This window comes from Styela clava, chromosome 14 (genome assembly GCF_964204865.1).
Source record: "Styela clava chromosome 14, kaStyClav1.hap1.2, whole genome shotgun sequence".
Taxonomy (NCBI): Eukaryota; Metazoa; Chordata; class Ascidiacea; order Stolidobranchia; family Styelidae; genus Styela; species Styela clava.
Window position 1 is genome coordinate 545482 of NC_135263.1, and position 19426 is coordinate 564907.

General features: G+C 36.2%; 4 protein-coding genes across 4 annotated transcripts; 3 read left to right on the forward strand and 1 right to left on the reverse strand.

Moving 5' to 3' along the window:
* The first annotated feature begins 1224 nt into the window (after positions 1–1224).
* LOC144432077 (uncharacterized) lies at positions 1225–3541 on the forward strand. Its single transcript, XM_078120122.1, has 2 exons — positions 1225–1731; positions 2346–3541. The coding sequence occupies exon 2, from the start codon at positions 2592–2594 to the stop codon at positions 3489–3491; it is 900 nt and encodes a 299-aa protein (XP_077976248.1). The 5' UTR covers positions 1225–1731; positions 2346–2591; the 3' UTR covers positions 3492–3541.
* A 2860-nt stretch (positions 3542–6401) lies between these two features.
* Positions 6402–10814, forward strand: LOC120340429 (nucleoporin NDC1-like). The gene has a single exon (XM_039408683.2). It carries the CDS (start codon positions 6931–6933, stop codon positions 8800–8802), a length of 1872 nt encoding a protein of 623 aa, XP_039264617.2. The 5' UTR covers positions 6402–6930; the 3' UTR covers positions 8803–10814.
* Positions 10815–10834: 20 nt separating this feature from the next.
* On the forward strand, positions 10835–14213 carry LOC120340430 (ras-related protein Rab-9B-like). Its single transcript, XM_039408684.2, has 2 exons — positions 10835–10975; positions 11864–14213. The coding sequence occupies exons 1-2, from the start codon at positions 10855–10857 to the stop codon at positions 12373–12375; spliced, it is 633 nt and encodes a 210-aa protein (XP_039264618.2). The 5' UTR covers positions 10835–10854; the 3' UTR covers positions 12376–14213.
* Positions 14214–15365: 1152 nt separating this feature from the next.
* On the reverse strand, positions 15366–18128 carry LOC120340866 (nuclear pore complex protein Nup85-like). The gene has a single exon (XM_039409252.2). It carries the CDS (start codon positions 18032–18034, stop codon positions 16097–16099), a length of 1938 nt encoding a protein of 645 aa, XP_039265186.2. The 5' UTR covers positions 18035–18128; the 3' UTR covers positions 15366–16096.
* Between the last annotated feature and the right edge of the window lie 1298 nt (positions 18129–19426).

Below are 19426 nucleotides of genomic sequence, written 5' to 3' on the forward strand. Positions count from 1 at the left end.
CCGAGACCAGACATCTGTTAAACTATCTTCCCAAACCAGAACAAGCGGGGAAAAACAGGCCGGATTAGACAGTAGAAAATAAAATCAGTCGGTCAAAAAATCAGCAAGTACAACAGAATGGGAAGAGATAGGAGAAATAACAAAAAGCGGTCCTGATAAGGCAGAAAAAAAACGATGATACGATGATGATGGCGGTATGAAAAATGCGTGGGGGATACACAGACATACCAAGTAGCGAAGTAGGGGCACAGAGGAAAGAATAACCGGGACCAGTGTTCCCTTTAAGGTGTGCGCGTGTGCGCGCGCACACAGCTTTCAGAGGCCGCGCACACGCATAGATTTACTGCGCACAGACGTATTTCGATGTAATCTATCAATGTTCTCGGTTGGCAGGTTGAAAAAGTTTGTTATTGGATTTGCTAAAAGGATGCATTTCTTTGAAAGTTAAGATGGCATCATGTGCGAAGAAGGTACCAGCAGTAACTGTAGCGGCCATGATCATAAGCATTGACCGCTGTTATAGTAACTTAACTGGCAACGATATCATGGGGTCATTGAACCTTGACCATTTTGGCATTGGCGGGATCTCTTTCGGCGTGAGTCGCTTGGAGGTAGGACGTATAAATTTGTATCCTATTCAATCGGAGGGGTTTTAGCATTATTAATTAGGCGTCGTTGAAATTTACATCATATAATTCTGTTTTTCCTATTTTGTATAGGTATTATTGGTCCCTCCTGTGTAATAGCACTGTATTTTACCGGATTTTTGTTTGACAACCATTTCATCATTATTTGACTCATATTTCACCAACTTTTAACCCAGCAATAAACGTATTTGGACAATCATTTCGAGACTTTGAAAGAAACTCAGACAGAACCGCGTCATCAAAAATAAAGTGCCTGTACAACTATTTATTCCAGTCGCCCTAACGAGCACGTCGCCATCGTATGGTTCTGAGCCGTTATAGTAACATAATCAATAGCTGCCATAACCTAGCTGCTGTATCTATTGCATGTTTGTCCACTTATGCTGTAGTTGAAATAAGCTTAAGATAGCCTACTAACAGAACTGCTACTACTAATTGTATTGTAAGTAGCCTGAGGTTGTAGGCTACATTGTAATCCGTTAATTTGTCCGTTACTCATTGAGCCATTTTTCAACCAGGTTAGTTTTATTAGGCTGTTAGTTACCGTGAACCCTGCAACAGAATAGGCTAGAAAAAACCAGCTTACGTTTGAAAGAGGCTAAGTAAACAGTTCTGAGCCTCGCTTATGCTTTTTGGGAACTGATGCGATTGTGCTGTACTCTGCACATTGCATTACTTTAAGCAAAATGTCAACTTTGATTAAAAAAACCTGTGAGATGTTTTTCTATTCATTCAATTGAATACTTAGATCAACGAAGCCAATAAAAAACTGTCATATCTGAATCATTTTCACAGAATATTACTTTTTGTTTCATGGCTCAACATACTGATAAAGTATTATCCTGTAGCTGTAAAGACTAACTTTTCTGCTCTGTATGTCAGCCGAACCAAAACGTAAAAGGACTGCTAACTCGTTCAAAAAAGATTGGTTGGATGAAGCAGTGATAACGGCAACTCCCACGGCTCATGATGATCAACGTGTATATTTACGTGATGTATTTGTATATGATGAAAATGAAGGCATTATTACATGTCTTTATTGTCATGATGCCATGGTTTCTGGTGAATTTTCAAATGGCAAAAAGTGGTACAATAATGTATGGAAGCTTGACTTTTTAAAACGGCATTTAAAAAGTAAGACCCACCTATATGGTGTACAAAAGCTCAGAAACAAGAACCCTTTATTACCAGCCCATGGAATATTAAAAATGCTAAGTGAAACCCCAGAGGAACGTAATCGGAAGCGTGCATGTAAGGAAGAGATTGTAATTCTTATTGACAACATTCTATTGGCAGTAAAGATGAACAGTTCTTTACTTTCTGTACAAGATATCAACGACCACATGGCTAAGTATGTTCGAATACCTGAAAGTTGGCCAAGCAAAAATTACGCTTTTGAATTTTTGGAATCTATTGATGTAGTTATTAGCCAGGAAATAATGGAAGAAATAGCTTCTGCCGATTTTCACACTCTAACTGTAGATGAAAGTACAGATATATCCGAAAGCGAATGTTTGATTCTATATGTTAAATACAGAGTCTCTTTTGAATATAAAACTAGATTTGGTGGAATCATACAACTAAAGTCGTGTGATGCTTCATCTATTGTCACTGCAATTGAAGAGTTTTACAAAAAATATAGACTGGAGCTGGATAAAATGGTTATGTTTACATCCGATGGTGCAGCAGTAATGCTAGGTAGAAGAAATGGTGTGGCGGCGAAGCTCAAAGAGCGTATACCACATTTAGTACAACAACACTGCGTTGCACATCGGGAAGATTTGGGCATAGCTGATACATGGAAAGAAGTGAAGCTATTGCAAGATATCGAAACGTTAATGCGAACTATTTATTCCATGTTTTCTCGTTCTACAATCAACCGCTGTAAATTTCAAGATATTGCTGCAGCTTGTGAAAACGAAGCGATTGCTTTTAAACCACTTAATGAAGTTCGATGGTTGTCACTTTGCTCTGCAGGCCATCATTAAAAACTATGATAGCTTGATTGCATATTTTGAAGAGATGAAATCTAATGACCCAATTTCTAAATATTGTTTTAAAAAATTAAAAAATAATGGAGTTCGTATAGCTTTGGAAGTTTTAAATGCGGTTTTTGAGCAACTAGCTGCTTTGTGTAAAATTTTCCAAAGACAAGGATTGACACCGATTGATGCACAGAATTTTGCACATGCAAAAATATATAAACTACGGCAGAAGTATCTTGGTGACACAACATTTTGGGGTGAAAGAGTGGATAATTTGTTAGCTAGAATATCGGAAGAAGAAATTGCCACTTTTGACTCTGAAGGACTGCTGGATTTTATAAGGCTTTTATGTGATCATCTGATAGAAAGATTCCCAGAAGGAGAGGTACAAGACTGGGTAGCTTTTGATTGTGCTGCATTGAAATCCCCTTGCTATACTTTTGGTATCACCGAAATTAAAGCTCTGTGTTCTAAATATGAGTTTGTTTTGCCAGAACGAAGTATAATTATTGATCAATACACAGATTTTAAATACGCAATAGCTGAAAAAATTAAGGCTGGAGTTGTTAGCACTTTTGCTGATTTGATAAACTTTATGTTTCAGCATGAACAGTTTAGAGAATTGGCAAAGCTTGTAGATATCGGTGGGACTTTTCTTGCATCCAGCGTTGAATGTGAGCGCGGGTTTAGTTTGATGAATTCCATCAAAACCAAGCTAAGGAACAGACTGGGAGAAAGGCATTTGGACATGATAATGAGGATCAAGTCTTATCAGCGAGATGGATGTGTTATAGACAAGGTGAAGGTTTATGAAGAATGGGTCAGCAATAAGGATAGACGTGAGAAAGTTGGTCAATGAAAGTAAAGAAATACTGTAAAACATAGGTCCTCGACTCTTTATAGCATATTGTCCCCTGACACGAGAATTGTTTCGTTTTCTTTTGTTCTTTTTTCACTCTTTATTTGAATTCAAATAAAACCATCTTTTACAATCAATTTCATTTGTTATTTTCCATGTATGATAACATATAGCCTTCACTAAAGCATTTACAATCTATAGAAAAACTTATTAAGCCTAATAAGCCCACTTATTACCCGGTTAAAGCGCCAAAATTTCTTCATTGTTTTTTTGCACAAATATTAGTCATTTCCAAAAAAGTGCGCACACACCAAAATTTCTGCATAGAGGGAACATTGACCGGGACCCATGATTTTTTTTTTTTTTTTTTTTTTTTAAATGGATCCACAATGTGGATTATTCAATATGTAAATAATAAATAAATGCAATATAAATAAAGATATATTGTGTACCGTAAGTGAACAAACATATATACCAGTAATATCAAGATAATTCCATCAGATATAATATTCCATATAATCCAGGGAGTTCCAATAATTCATTTGTTGATTTCGTAATACAAATTACATAGTTTATTTTTAATTATTTAGCATGAAAAAACATAATTTTATAATTATTCACAAGTTATTACAAATCATGGCAAGTTCTTTTATATAACAAAATTCCTTTCTCACTTTTTCTATATTTCTTCTCATTAGAAGTGAGTTCCTAATTTTCATAATAACATTATTTATGCTTGGGTTATGATTTTGAAATATTACAGCGTTACGCTCCAACCAAATTTTATATCTTGCTGTACAAAATAACAATATAATAGCATTACGTTGTATAATGGATAAATTTATATAACATTGGTCATTTAAGTCCAATAAAATGCAAGTTTTATAATTATTTTTTATCACACAGTTACTCATTTTTAATGCCACAGAAAAGATATAATCATAGACATTCTGAGTAAAAACACAATTCCAAAACAAATGAGACACAAATTCAGAATCTTGTTTACATAACACACAAATATCATCCCCAGAAATATGTTTTATTCTTGGCTTAACCTTGATTGATAAAATGTCCCACATTAATTTATAATTGAAAGTCCTTACATTATTGGCCAAAATTTTAGAATGTATATTTGAACAAGCCCCTATTAAATTACCATCTCTCAAAAAAACAATTCTATCCCCACCCTTCGAATTATTTACAATTTTATTATATAAATGTCTATGCTTTCCTTGAATTAAATCAGTTTCAGTGATGTTGTACTGTCTCAGAAAGCTGATTATAGTTCCATAGTATTTCTGAGGGAAAAAAACATGGGATACACTATTATTAGTAGGCAATTTGAAAAATAAACTAAGCTGTTGACCTATGTTGTATTCAACAAAATTGAAAACAGATTGTCTGCATTGATCAATAGCAATATTAGTTCTTTTACAATAATACTCAAATGCTGTCATGACATACATGCTCATAGTAAAAATAGGAATGTTAATCATATCATATCCAGCCAATGATTTGCATTTGCACAAAGTTTCTATTTTTAAAACACTTCTTCCATTGAATATGAAAAACTCCACATCTTTATTGATTTGTTTACCGATATGCAGGGGAATAGGAAACACTTTCGCACAATATAAAAACAAGGGTAATATTTTCAGTTTAATTAGAAGACATTTTCCATCCAAAGATAGAGGAATATCCATCAATTCGTCTATTACAGTTCTGGCATTATTTAAACAATTAATCCAAGTATATTTATAAATTATATAAAGTATATATATAAATTAAAATTATTCCAAGTATATTTAAAGTCTGAACGATAGACAACTTAGAAAATAAACTGGGATTATTCCATGTTCCTACTTTCAAAAGTTTCGTCTTTTCCATATTTAACCTCATTCCCGTTGCTAGTTGAAATTTGTTTATCAAATCCAGTGCTGAATATATTGATGTCTTGTTTCGAATTGTCAAGGTAATATCATCCGCATAGCTGGGACCCATGATTGGTCATTTATTGAAAAAAGACACTCGACACCTTCAATGACAGTAGCATCAGACACAACTGAAAAGTGGTCGACTTCCAGCCCAAGAAGGGTAAGGGAAACCGATTTTCCCAAGTGTGGTTGATGATCAGAGTCTAATAATACAAATTCAGATTTTAAAACAATAATCAGACTAGGCGAAGCATGGAATAAAAGGGTTATTAAAACAGTATAAAAACATAAAATATTGTTACAGATAAGTTTTGACTAAATTCTGGCGTGCTCGCCATTGTCACAGATAGGATTTTGCTAGACCCGTGTTGAATGAATCATGAGAATCAAAATTCCGGATTTAATGATAACTCAACATTTAAAACAGCAAAAATAACAGCAAACACAACTTACAAAATTGCAAAGCTGTCGGAATCTCTTAATACAAATTCGGATGTTCATACAGCATCGAAAAAAAATTCAACATATAAACGTGAAAATATATACACAATAAAGGAGAAAAATGCTCAAATACGTGGACACGGTCGGACAAACAAAATGTTTTATTACCAATTCCACGAAAATCACACATGCTAACTTAACATTACCTGTATTGGTGTGTGACGGTAAGGGACTGCAATAGTTTTCCCAGGTCTTGTGACCTGTTCTTTTTGATAAATATGAAAATTCATATTCCCAGTGTGATGGGCAAACCGAGTACCTAATATTGCCATACCAACCCCTATGGCGAGGGCCGTGACCTGTATGGTATAAAACCACATTATTACTTCTATTACATTATCGCACTATTTTGAAATAATATCAACATTAAAATAAAAATATAATTTTAATTTCTATTCAAAATTTGCCCCCGGATTTCATGCCTGTTAATCAAATCTGAGGGCAACTTATCACACGATAATGACGTCATTTGTCCAAAGTTTTGTAATTCCGCATTTGTTCCGGCTGTCGAGGCCTTGTCGTTTTTTTGTTATATTGTTTGTGTGTCTGCCTGTCGCAAGGTTTGGGATTGCGATTCAGAATAATCGAATCGTTAGAGATCATACAATGACCATACAAGATTGAAGTCTGAACGTGGCAACTGTATTTTTGAATTATATAAACTCCAAGTAAGACAGCGAGCAGCTCCTTTAGCACGATTCAGCGATTGCCGGTATCGGATCGTCAGCGATCGTTTATTGGAGAAATCGGGAACTGCGGTTTAAAGTTATAAGTTTACTTTCCAAGATTTAAAAGAAAAAAAGCATTGCAGGACTGCAATTTCAGACTCTCAAAGCTGCAAACTTTTCAGCTTTGTTTTGAGGTGATACCGGTACGTTGAGTCCAATTTAAGAAACTGGTTTTAGACTCAAGTATTTACCATTCAACTATTTCACCATTAGAAATCATTCAAGCGTAACAGGTCAGAATACTCTCACATTGAAATAATCCCAAAACATAGCAATATGGGGAAGTCACATTTTGACCACTGGTTTATCAAAGAAGAATTGAAATGGAGAAGTGTTGCCAGTGCTTTTTGGACTTTCATGATGACATTTCCTGTACTTGCCGCAGCAGTTTTTGTGTTCACAATCCACCCAGGGAGACATATTTTCATGTTTTTTGACTTTATCAGCATTGCATCGACGATAAAAACATGGGTTATATTTCTTTTCATTGCATTTTTTGCAAGTATGCTTGTTTGCTTGCATTTTAAATGTTTCAAAGTTTCACCGATTTTTCCAGTTCATCGGTTCGGAATTTTCACAAAAGTTTTGAAACCAAACAATCTAATCCACATCTTTATTAGTGGAGGATTTTCGTCGTTAGTTGCCCATCTTTTCACAAAAATCGTTCCTGGAAGATATTCAGGCATATACAACCAATGCTCAGATGAAAACGAGAATCTCAAACTCTGTATAAATGAGTTTTGGTTCATCTTTGTATTCTTCGGTTTCGTTGTCGGCGTCACAAACAGCATAATCTTGATTTCTTGTCAAAAGAACACGTTAACTTTTTTACACGTCCAGGAAGCAAGATTCTTGTTCATAAAATGCAAATTACCGTGCATCATCACCATGTCTGCGGCTAAAAGTTGGGAATATTTTCGTCACTTCGTTGTTGGATATTACCTTGTGGGATTCGTTGCTAGAGACCTTGTTGCAGTATTTCTCGGACTTGTAGCAAATAAAGAATATCTTCTCAGCGTTTGGACAATTTATCAAATAATTCCTGTAGCTTGGAACCTTTGGCTTTTGGGAACGTTTTTACTCTTGATTTGGGAGTTGTCATGGCAACTGTTTAATATCTATAACACCCAAGATTACCCTTTTATGTTCGACTCTGTTTTTCCGGAAGATCAAAACAAACTTCTTCTTGATAATTTGAACGAATCTAATCCCCCAGCTGTTCAAAATCTCGCTTTCCAAAGCTTAAGCATTGCTGTCAAACGAAACGCATCAAAGCGTCAGCAAATATTTCAGCTGAGTCATAAAACGGAGAATGGACGGCCAATTTGGTGGAATAAAGTTGTAGAAAATTGTCTTCCACGAATTCAGCATCTCACAGAAAGCATTATTGAATACCAAACGTCTCAAGATCAATGGCAAAGTAATAGAAAAGTCTCTTCAACTTCATCTGAACATAGCAACGAAAGCGGGATAACCAGCCCTGCGAGTGTTTCAGTTTTCAAGCGAAGAGACTTCAATGTCTCGTCTTACCAAGCTGATACAACTAATATATCCTACTTTAATGTATCTTCGTTAAATGATACTCACTCTACGTCACGAATTCAGAATGTCTCAACTCTCGCTGTCCCAACTCCAAGATTATGGACATCGCCAACTAAAGTTGGGAAAGATGACACTCTCACTCAAACAAGTTTTGTTCCAGCTCCGTTTCAAGTCGGAGTGTTTCAAAAGCGCTGGGGATATTTCATGCAGAATTTGAAAACTTTATCTATAGTGCAGTATTTTTTCAAACCAATTCCTACAAGGCAATTACGGAATTTATACCGAGAACATTTCATATATAAATGTGCGATGCAAATTCTATCGTATCTTTGCGCTGCTTCGGTTTTAGAGGACAAATTTGGTATCGTTCAAGGTCATTTGCATGAAATAATTTCATCGCTAATCGAACTGTTAGTTGCTTCTGAAAAGCTCGGAAAAGTGTCGCCATCTTCTACCTATGTGTATAAACTTCATGTTGGATTACGAAACGAGATTAAAGCATCGTTGCATCGAATCACAGACGCGTATGGCGAAAGTTTAAAGTCTGTGAATCTGTCACAGGAACATAGAAGAAGACTGGAAGGATTTTGCTCATATGCTGAGTAGTAAATCTAAACTTTTTCCAGCGTGTCTTTTGGACTGTAAAACGAAGAATTAATGAACTATGACAGGGTTGGTGCCAGATTGGAATTTGAAATACACTTTTGTGCAAGGTTTAGGAGAAAATTAGTGGCATAAACTAACCCTGTTTAAAGCATATTACTTCTGCCAGTATCAAAAATAGGTGTGGTGCTTTTTAACACAAGAAAAGCCACTGTCAACACATATATCTTGTGACCAGCTGAAGTTGATGGGAAAATACCTTGAATTTTTCCAGTTGTATAGGTTCGATTACTCCAGCACTGCCATCATACAGCTATATCATGACTCTTGCATGATGTGAATTTATTTAAAAGTGAAATACGATATGGGAGATGGATATTCTGTTTAGTTAGTTCGTTTTGTTCAATTTATGAGTTCTCAAAATTTTTACTGCTATGTCGTTATACGTATTTCCCAAACGCTGTTTTTACTCCAAACAATGCTCTGTACATGTATTCACTGATATATAAAGATATGCTTTTTTCAGGACTGGAATCTTTCCAATACAGCATCCTTACCCAATTTATCACAACCTGATGAGCAAGGAACTTAAACTTGCGATGTTCATAATTTCAACTACTAGAGCCTTTCACGCTCATTTACTTGAGTATTTTCAATGTTTCCACTGCCATGTTTCTTTTAATGCTTTGTTGCCAATAGCAGAGCAAATTAGCCACTATTTTATTATCAACTTGCTTAATTATTATGAAAAAGTCATCGCTTTACCAGTTTTTTAACTTTGCTGGCCATGCATAAGCGAAGGAGATTCATGTTTGAGCAAAGTTAAGTAAGACCATTGCTTTTCTCTGGCATAGCTAAATTATTCCAAAAATTTGTAATGTTAAGAACTCAACTGTTATATCTCAAGCCTCTCGCTAATTTGGGATTGTATGTAATAAGTTTGGTTGTATTGTTTAAAATTTTTTCTTTAATATACCGGTAGTCATTTGGCCTGGAAAAAAATGGAATTGGGCATAGATTGGATAAACTGGATTCAATCAGATTTTTAGGGACCTATTATGTCTGCTGTATTTCAAGGTCCTTCGCAAGTTTGATAATCTCTCTACCAGACTTTGAGTTCAAATTTGTTATCCCAAATAGTATTTCAAATTATATTCTGTTTTTCCAGCGCTTTCATTTTTTTACCTATTTCATTTAAATTTGGCTTGCAGCGGTTCATTTTTTTCCTCTTCCAACTCAGATTGTTGCTAAAATGATCATTTGAATAATATCTGAAAAAAATTACTGAAATTGGAAAAGTGACACGCTCAAGCCGGCCAAAAAGAGGTCAAAAAACTGGAGCAGATTTGATTTGGTTATCCTTGGCACAATCTGACTCTGTTACTAAAAGGAAATATTGAGGCATGTGATGTCACTCTCATGTTAAGGTCCTGCATGTGCACGCTTTTCATTTCTCATTTTCATACTTTTGTTGTCCAGGCAGTGTCTCTTCACATTATTGTTGCCAATTTGCTGTCCTGTTATTGATATTGCCTCGCCATCTCAGAAGTAAATAGTTCATTTTATAAGGGATTCAGAAAAGCCTCATTTATAAATTTTGTTCAGACATAAATGTATATTGTAATGTAAAAAATCAGTCAAAGCTTTCAATTTACTTACAAATATGTTATGATTTCTGAAAAATTTCTCTGGGTAACATTAACAAGACTCATTTCACGGGGCATTTGGTTTTCACGCTTGAAAATATTAATTTAGAAGTGCTATTCCATCCTTGTTCATTTGTTTGCTTTGATTCTATTTATCTTAGGTTAGGTCGGGGGTGTGCATTGTGGCCCTTCTGTATTGAAGGTTGCACACCCGTGGCCTGGGTTAGGTTATTGCCACACCTAACTTACCCTAAGATTTGGCAATATCAAGATAGTATCGAGCTATGTTTGTACATGTTTATTGAAATTGACCAAATTTGCCTTTCAAGAATCAAACTTTATTTTTTTTGTGCCAAGAAACAGGAATAATGTACTTTATTACATAATAATATTAATTTAATTCACCATTATGACGGATCAATCGCAAGTATTGAAAGTTGTCCTCATAGGAGATGGAGGTGTCGGCAAAAGTTCGTTAATGAATCGATACATAACTGGAAAATATGATGGACAGTCTTATCACACTATAGGTGAGTTCAACTTCCATTTGTTTTTGGACGCCAAGTAGGATAGGAATTTACCTATTTATCTTTGGGGAAAGGAAAGATTTCACTGCTGAATACATACAGGGTTACCATAAAGTCCCTTCACAATTTCAATTTTGTTATAAAGTCAGTTCTCAATATATCTTAATTAACCAGGTTTGTTGTTTATTAATCAGTAATTAGTATTTTTACTTCATTTAATACATCTGTGAAGGCAAGAACAATATATGGTATCGATAAATTTTCTTTGCAATTTAAAAAAAATTTAAGACTTATTGTACAACCATACAATATTATTGGAATCGAGTTATGAAATAAAATGCGGATAATTATTACCTAATACTTAGATGGACATCATGACATATAAGAGTATGTTATCATAATTTCCTGTCAATTCATACCAGGAAATCCCTTAGCAACACAGAACTAACGGAAGTAGTCAATTAATTTCTTTGAAATAAAACTTATGTGTTAATAAATCATGGTTCAGCTGATATAATATTATGATGCCCTAGTGCAGTGGTTCCAAACCTTTTTTCAACACAATCCCCCCCCTTGTGGAGTATTTTTAAGCTCTCAATTCACCCTCCTTTTTACATCGCTTCAAATGTCAAAAACTACTCAAATAACCCCTCTCTCCGCTATACGAAATAAAAAGCCTCCAGGTTGGGAAATGTTGCCCTAGTCGTGCCGGCATCGCAGATTGAATTCCCCTTGATCAAGATCTACCATAGATTTCTTATCATTTAGAATGATTCAACAAAAATGTTCCAATTGGTTATGAAAGGATCCTGCCCAATCAATAAAAATGATGCATAAAACAATATATTCCCTTCTTCCATCTAATTAAATAAATTATATTTCTTATTTAAGGTGTGGAGTTCTTGAACAAAAACATCACATTAGAGAACAAAAAATATACGTTGCAGATCTGGGACACTGCAGGCCAGGAACGATTCAAAAGTTTGCGGACACCGTTCTATCGAGGAGCTGACTGCTGCCTCCTGGTGTATGCAGTCGACGACGAACAAAGTTTTCATAACCTGGACCTCTGGAAAAAAGAATTCTTATTTTATTCAAATATTGAAGACAGGTCTTTTCCGTTCATCGTGTTAGCGAACAAGTGCGACGTGGATCCCGCAGATCGCCAAGTCTCGGAGGACCAGGCTAATCTATGGTGCCAGCAGAACGGGGGGTATCCCCACATTTCAACGAGTGCAAAAGACTCCACAAACGTAGACACATGCTTTGAGACCGCTGTACGAAAGACCGCTGTCTCACAGCTTCATACCGGGGAAGCCAGTATCAGTAATTTAACCTCTGGCACTCCTAGTGTCAACTTGAAAACAATGGCAGCAACAAATCGATCTAGCGGTTGTTGCTAGGCGGGCTAAAACCGTTTCTAAGCAGCTGAATCGTTGCTATGCGACAATTGATTGTGCTCAATGACTGTGTGCATTGCTAAGCAATCAGAACAAATTATAACAAAAATCGTAGTGGTACGATTGGAAGTTCCGCACTCCAAGTTTGGGATCGGACGAGTAATTTGTCAGATCAATGAAAGACAAGTCAAATATTCCAATCTTTTATGTCAAAGCGCAAAAAATGTGTTCCCCGAATGCTTGGTCGCAATATGCCCTCATCAACGCAAAGTTCTGTTTTCATGCGAAACTTTGACGTTGACAGCTTTTTATCTGAAATTTGAGATGGAAGCAAACAATGTAGGAATTAATTTACGAAAGGTAATAAGGTAATTGAATAAGGTAAGAATAAAGCTGTCTCTATCTTGAGCCCAAAAACGCATGAATTCAATGAGACTGGTGCCCCACCCCAACTTCAAGGCGACTGTGAAAGCTTCCCTATCCAAATCTGAGCTGGCCATTACTCTGAATTTCCAACCAACCAACACCCGGGTTTTCATGTTCATGCAAGTGTCCACAGATATTAATCTTTTATAAATGCGACATTTTTACCATGTAGGTATACCGCTTAATGTCTCAGTGGTGGCAACTCTCCTATTGCCGTTTATCTACACATTTAAGATGACCCCCTTAAAACGGCGCATTTATATAAATTCGCAAATAAGTCGATCCTACAAATCGTGCGCTCTTATCGTGAGAACCTAAACTGGTTAGAGTTAGCTGTTGGAATTAAGTAAGCACAATTTCGTTTAGTGCGTTCAGAGTTACGAGTGTATAATCCGACCCCGTAGAAGTTTGGCAACTTTTAACTTTTTTTGAGTTTCGGACTTGGCTTAATATATGCGAGAATATACAGTTATATTTTTACCCACTTCAGTTGAGCACTGGTAGTCTGCAGACTTTTAACTAAACATATTTCCAAGTCTTTCTCAAAGATAAGAGTCGCTGCTGATTCTTTATAACATCTCTGACATATTAAAAAAAAATATAATTTTTATGAATATTATTTTAGAAAATTTTGATTGTTGCAGTATACTGTTTTTTATTATTAAATTATATTTTGATTTGTAAAAAATGCTCGAGGTCTAACTATATTTTTGTCAGCAACCTATTGGTCCACGAACAAGCCTCTGTACAATTAGTTTTTACTCTGGACTGTAGGGATGGAATTATTCTCAATTCGTTCAAAATTATGTTTTCTTATTTACCGACATAGGTTTCCCTACTTTACATCAAGTTGTGTAAAGGGTGTGAAACCTATGGACAGGGGAGTATATTCACTTGGCTGACACAGATAGTCTCGAACTCGTAATAGAACTAAAATAATGAAAATCGGAATAAAATTAATCTTAACCTGGTACGCACACTATGGAAGTACCTATTGCTGATGGTATTTGTGGCACTAGAGAAGCCACTGTTCAAAGAACCCTTGCAGTTTCAAGATAATTTTGGTTTTGAGAATTTCCTTTCATATCCCAAAACTTGTTTCTTTGCAAGCAGGGCTGGCCAAAATTGAATTTACAAATTCATATCAGAAAAATATCCTAGTATGGAAAATATTTTAAATTAGGTCGTGTTTAGATTGGACATTATATATTTATTGAAATAGTTAAGTTTTTTCGCATAATAGTTAAATAATTTATTGAAGACTGTTTGCTAAGATTAGTGGTCCTTCCTCATTTGTGAGGTCTTGTGCAATATTATGATTGGCTGATTAACTTCAAATGTATTTTTATACTATTATGATGTAACAAAGATGATTAATATGATATAATAATTATTAATAAACACTGATAACGTAATGTTGTTTGCTTCAGACATGTACATGTGAATTTTTTTTATGTTTAACATGGAGAGAGAAAAGCTCAATCAGTTGCGGACCACAGCAAAGGGGCCATAGGTGAATGAGGGTGAGAGCCAGATTTATCCTAAGAGAGAAGAAAGTTAGTAAGAAAATTGTTCAGTTGGCAGCCAGTGTCCGAGAAATTCGTCACGGGAGCGGGAGATTTCCTACGACGAATTTTCCGACAACCTCTGGCAGCCCATGTTCACTTTGAAATTTAGGTGGATGAAAGAACAAGATGGCATCGATTCAAAATTCTTATCAGGACCGATTTGAATACTTTACTGTTGGAGTTGAAATGTTCAGCCTTAGTCAGATGTATCAGGTTCACCTGCAATCTCAGTTCATATTGGGTGATAGAATGACCAACAAGTTGGCTGTTTATTTATTATACATGGACTTTGATAGCTAGGCTGGGGCTGACTAGGGCTGGGCATTTCAATGTGAAAATTATTTGGGGATAACTGGCGCCAGGAGTTCCAGCAGAAGCATAGATGGGATGATTTTCGAACTTTTTGGTGCAGCAGAGCCACAATGCAATGTTCCAGAGGGCTGAGGAACCCCTGTTCAATAGTTTAATTGGCTGAATTGTATAAACTATGGCCAACCAATTAAGTAGCTGATTATATTCAAACAATATAAATATATATTACTATGAACTCTTTTGAATTTGAATGGAAACTTGCGGAACGCCTGTACAGGCAGAAAGAACCCTGCGGAACCATGGTTGAAGACCACTGTATTGAGATATGGGATTTGCAACAGATGATTTGAGAAGGCTTGTTCGTTATCAATTTACTATAAGCTGAAGTCGACATTTTTATGAAGTCAGTTTTAAATGGTTGTTGAGGTAGAATCTGACCTCACAGCCTAGATTTTGGGAGTAGTAACAAAATCGTTCCACTCGTGTTTCCGCTGTCCTAATGAGCCACATTGACTTCTATCTTGCACAATAAACCAACATTATTTCACAAAAATGCTTATAACTAGTCACAATCCAGTCCGTTATTCCTCTGCCCCACTTTTTACAGTACATCTTGCATAAGATGAAAAACTTAGAACAAGGGTAAACCAGAACAACCCCATCCATACATGCAAAACACGGAAACAATTCAGTACAAAGCATTATATTGAGCAAAGAATTACCAATTCTCAAAAAACAGGCAGCACATTGCAAAGATTAATCAAGCACAAAAATAAGTTGAAACTAATTTTCATGGAATGTTTTACCATGAACAGGGCCTGGAAAGGAGCCACTGATACCACCTGGGCCCGTGGGTATAAAACCCGACCTGACCGGAGCCCGACTGATTAACTGGATTTGCAGGCAGAGATCGAATCGAACCAAAAATTTCATATTTTATTTAGGAGTTCTTCGAATTCCACACATAGTTTTAGTATATATTTTTTATAAACATATATTTATTTCAAAAAAAAGTCAGCGATAGAGAAGCCCGACCCGAACGTAATGATCAACATTTCAGGCCTGACCTGACCCGAATTTCGGATCGGGCTTCAGATCTTACCGGTAGTTCCAATTGACCCTCTTCAATTAGAAAGATATGGTAAAATGAGAGAAAAACATTTCACTGGTAGCAAAGATGGTGAAACAGAATATTTTATTCTGGAAAATTATAATTTTGAACAATTTGGAGCATCATCGTTTTATTCCTGGAATGCGGAAATAGAAAACAGTTAAAATTACTGCATTAATCTTTCCTGCATTTTCAAATTAAACTCATCGAAATGTCTTTGCTAAACACGACTCACTTTAAAAACATTCGTTATTTAAATATTTTTAGCAGATAATCCGACTTTGTCCATCCCTGGTTTGAACATTCTTTACCCCGCATTGACAATAGCTCTGGCTAAATTCCTTGACATATTTAGTTTAAGTAATTCCAGTCGTTTTTGTCGAGTTTCTTTCTCAGAGTCCGATAATTCTGAGTCTAAATTGATTTGGTCGAGAGTGTTTGATTTAGCGAGTAACTTGGCAGAGTCTGAAGCGTTGAACACGATCTCCTCACACTCAAGAAGAGGGAGACAGTCAATGAGTAGCGACGGCCAAAACTCAACAGGCGCTATATTTGAGATGAGTAGGTTGAGAAGTAGATTCCCAGATTCCTTGTGCATGCCTTCGGCGTAAAGTTTGTGAAAATCCCGATATTTTCCTAAAAACGTCAATCGATCTGATAACAGAATTGAAGGTCCTAAATAATCCAGCAAATCGATATGAGTGAATTCACCAGTTCGAGCGTATTCCGACAACATTTTTTCTGCAATTCGCATCGTTAAGGCTGAATCATTGCATTTTAAACACCACGATAAAGCAGCGCCCAAACGATTTCGCTGTAGCGCTGATACACTCATTTGTCGACAGATACTTTGTGCTTCTGCAAGCAATCCTCGATTTTGGCAAATACGTAACAATTTTGAAGCTTTTTTCTCGCTTGTAATTGGAATTTTTCGCACAAATAGAGAGAGATAGTTATTCTCGTTCTCCGAGCATGCTGACAAATAATCAATCGTAACTCTCCATAGACTTTCATGTGACATGAGACTCGTTGCGTACTCCAGAATCAAAAGTTCATGAAAATCGACCCCAAACTCTAATTTCTTTTGCGACAGAATCCCAAGATGGTAAAAAATGTCGGATAAATGAGCAGCCAACCACCAGTTACTCAACTGCTGACTGCATTCTTTAATAACAGAATACGGATCGAGTTCGAAGGCCGCAAGTAAAATATGATCAAAAGCTCCGAGGTGTTCATGTCCACCGCACGATTCAACAGATATTTTACTATGATGCTGTAACTCCATGACGCTGACGGTCGGTTGTGTGAAAAGTAGTCTCGATATCAACATTTGATGCCATCCGCCATAATCGGGATTCTCAAAAACAGCGTCTTCTCCGCATAAAATCATCGCAATTTCTTGTAATTCCTTGTTAACATTAAACTCTCCTTCGTCAAACCTACGACGACACTCCTCTTGCCAGTGGTTCCATTTCATCTCGAATTCGACGACTGATTGTCCGCGATAGTACGTAAAATGTGGCATTTTTCGCAGCAACTCTTCCATACTTAAAAATGCGTTATCTTTTTGACTCTGGCACTCTGGGTGAAGTTTCAACATGTTTTGGGCGTCGTCCGTTCGACCTTGAAGGACGAGACACTTGATGGTGCTCCAGTACAATTCATGATTATATGGTTGTTCCGTTTGAATGCATTCTTCCATAAAATCATCCGCTTGGGTGAAATGAAACTTGCACCATTCCGCAAGACGAGACAATACAACTCCCGCCGGGGAATTTTCGATGAAAAGTATTTCGCATAAATTCCAGATTATTTCCATCATACTCAGCAGTTCTAATTGCATGACCAATTGAACGTCCTCCATTATACTTTCCTCAATTTTAGATTTTATTTCGAGAACGCAAGCTCGCAAAACAGAACGATATTTCCGACTGAATTTCACAAGTAACTGTTGACCTTGACTACTTTTTTGAAAGTCATTTCTCGCTTCTTGCACTTCGATAAAAATTCGATGTGATTCGTTCAAAAGCTTCCGAGTAATGTCTAAATGCATTTCATTACTCCAGCGTACCTCGTGTATAAGAATTGGCAAATGAGCAAGTTGATTGGGTCGTTCTGACCCCACGTCACCCCCAGCTGCGACCATCATTTGATTTCCGACCCCCCAGCTACTTAAAATCCCACACGGATCAAAAAGTTTGTCGTTTATGTTCATCTCATTGACAAATTCCTCATTGTCAGCCATCTTGTTTTTCTATGATTGCCAAATCCAATATAGTAATATCAAAAAATTGTTTTAGTGTTTCAACTGAAAATATATAAAGAACCATAATGTAAATTAAAATAATACTGTAAAATAGGATTTCATATTTCAACATTTATTTATACCAATCAGAAATGGTAGTGAAAAACCACGAGCTAACAATTATACGGCAGCAATCTATTTTTTAAATCTGATATTAAAATCACTACAAATACTGAAATATTTTGGTTTTTAACTGAGAATTTGCACAAGACTGAAATGTTAAGATGGGATTTAATAACATTTATTCCTCTGTCTGTCTGTAGACTTGTACAGACAACTGGAAGATTGACTTATGCAGTGTGCTTAAAGCATTGGATTTAGGGCACATTTCTACAATTCCAAGAATAGCCCCCATATTGTCATTGGAAGACCTCATTTCTTTCTGCAATTATAACAGTGAGAGTGAACCCCTTCTTTATGAAACAGTCAGGGCCTGCATATCGACTCAACGTGGCAAACTGGCACCGCGTAATAAACTAGAAGGAAGCCGTCACCATTGGATTCCTCGAGAAAAAATAATTTAATTTTGAAACGGTAGAGGAAAAGCATAAGACCGGAAGTTAGGCAATATGGCAGAAATCCAATATTTCAAATCTGAGGCCTTTTTTATTTATACTTATTCAGTTAAAATTAGCAAATTATGCAAAAAACTTACGATATTATAAACCTACTTATTATTCAAATTATTGCTTAATATTATTGCACATAAATTTCGTAATTCCATTCAAAGGGTTTGTCTTGTCTACTACATATTTTTTCTCTACACTAGGGCCATTTTTATCTTCTTTTTAAGGAAGTAAGGAGAGCAATAGGGTCTAGTATAGTTTAGTACCACAAGTACTTCCGGAGGGCGTAGCATAACGAATTTTGCATATGTTATTCCTAACCCCCACCTGACTATGCCATCCAAAAATTATGTCACTACGACGTCACCATCACGTCATAGGGCTTGCTGAAGTATAATTACGATTGCCCGAAATGGCATCTGCGCCGCCAATCTCGCAAACGCCCGCGATCTCTCTCTTATTGGGATCGTTGTGGCGAGAGAACGAGAGAAATAGCTTGCTCAATTTCGGGTGATTGTCTACGCGTTTCGGACGACTATCCGCATACTTTGGTGGGCCTTATTACGCCACTGTGACTTCGAAATGACCTAATTTTTCGGTGATATAGTCAGGTGAGGGTTAGAATTGACTTATGCAAAAATTGTTAAGCCAGGCCAACTAGAAGTGCGTGTGGTACTAAACTATACCAGACCCGAGCAATATCTGGTGTTTATTTTCAAATATGATAAAATTTCTCATAATCCAAACATTATATCGCACTATTGAT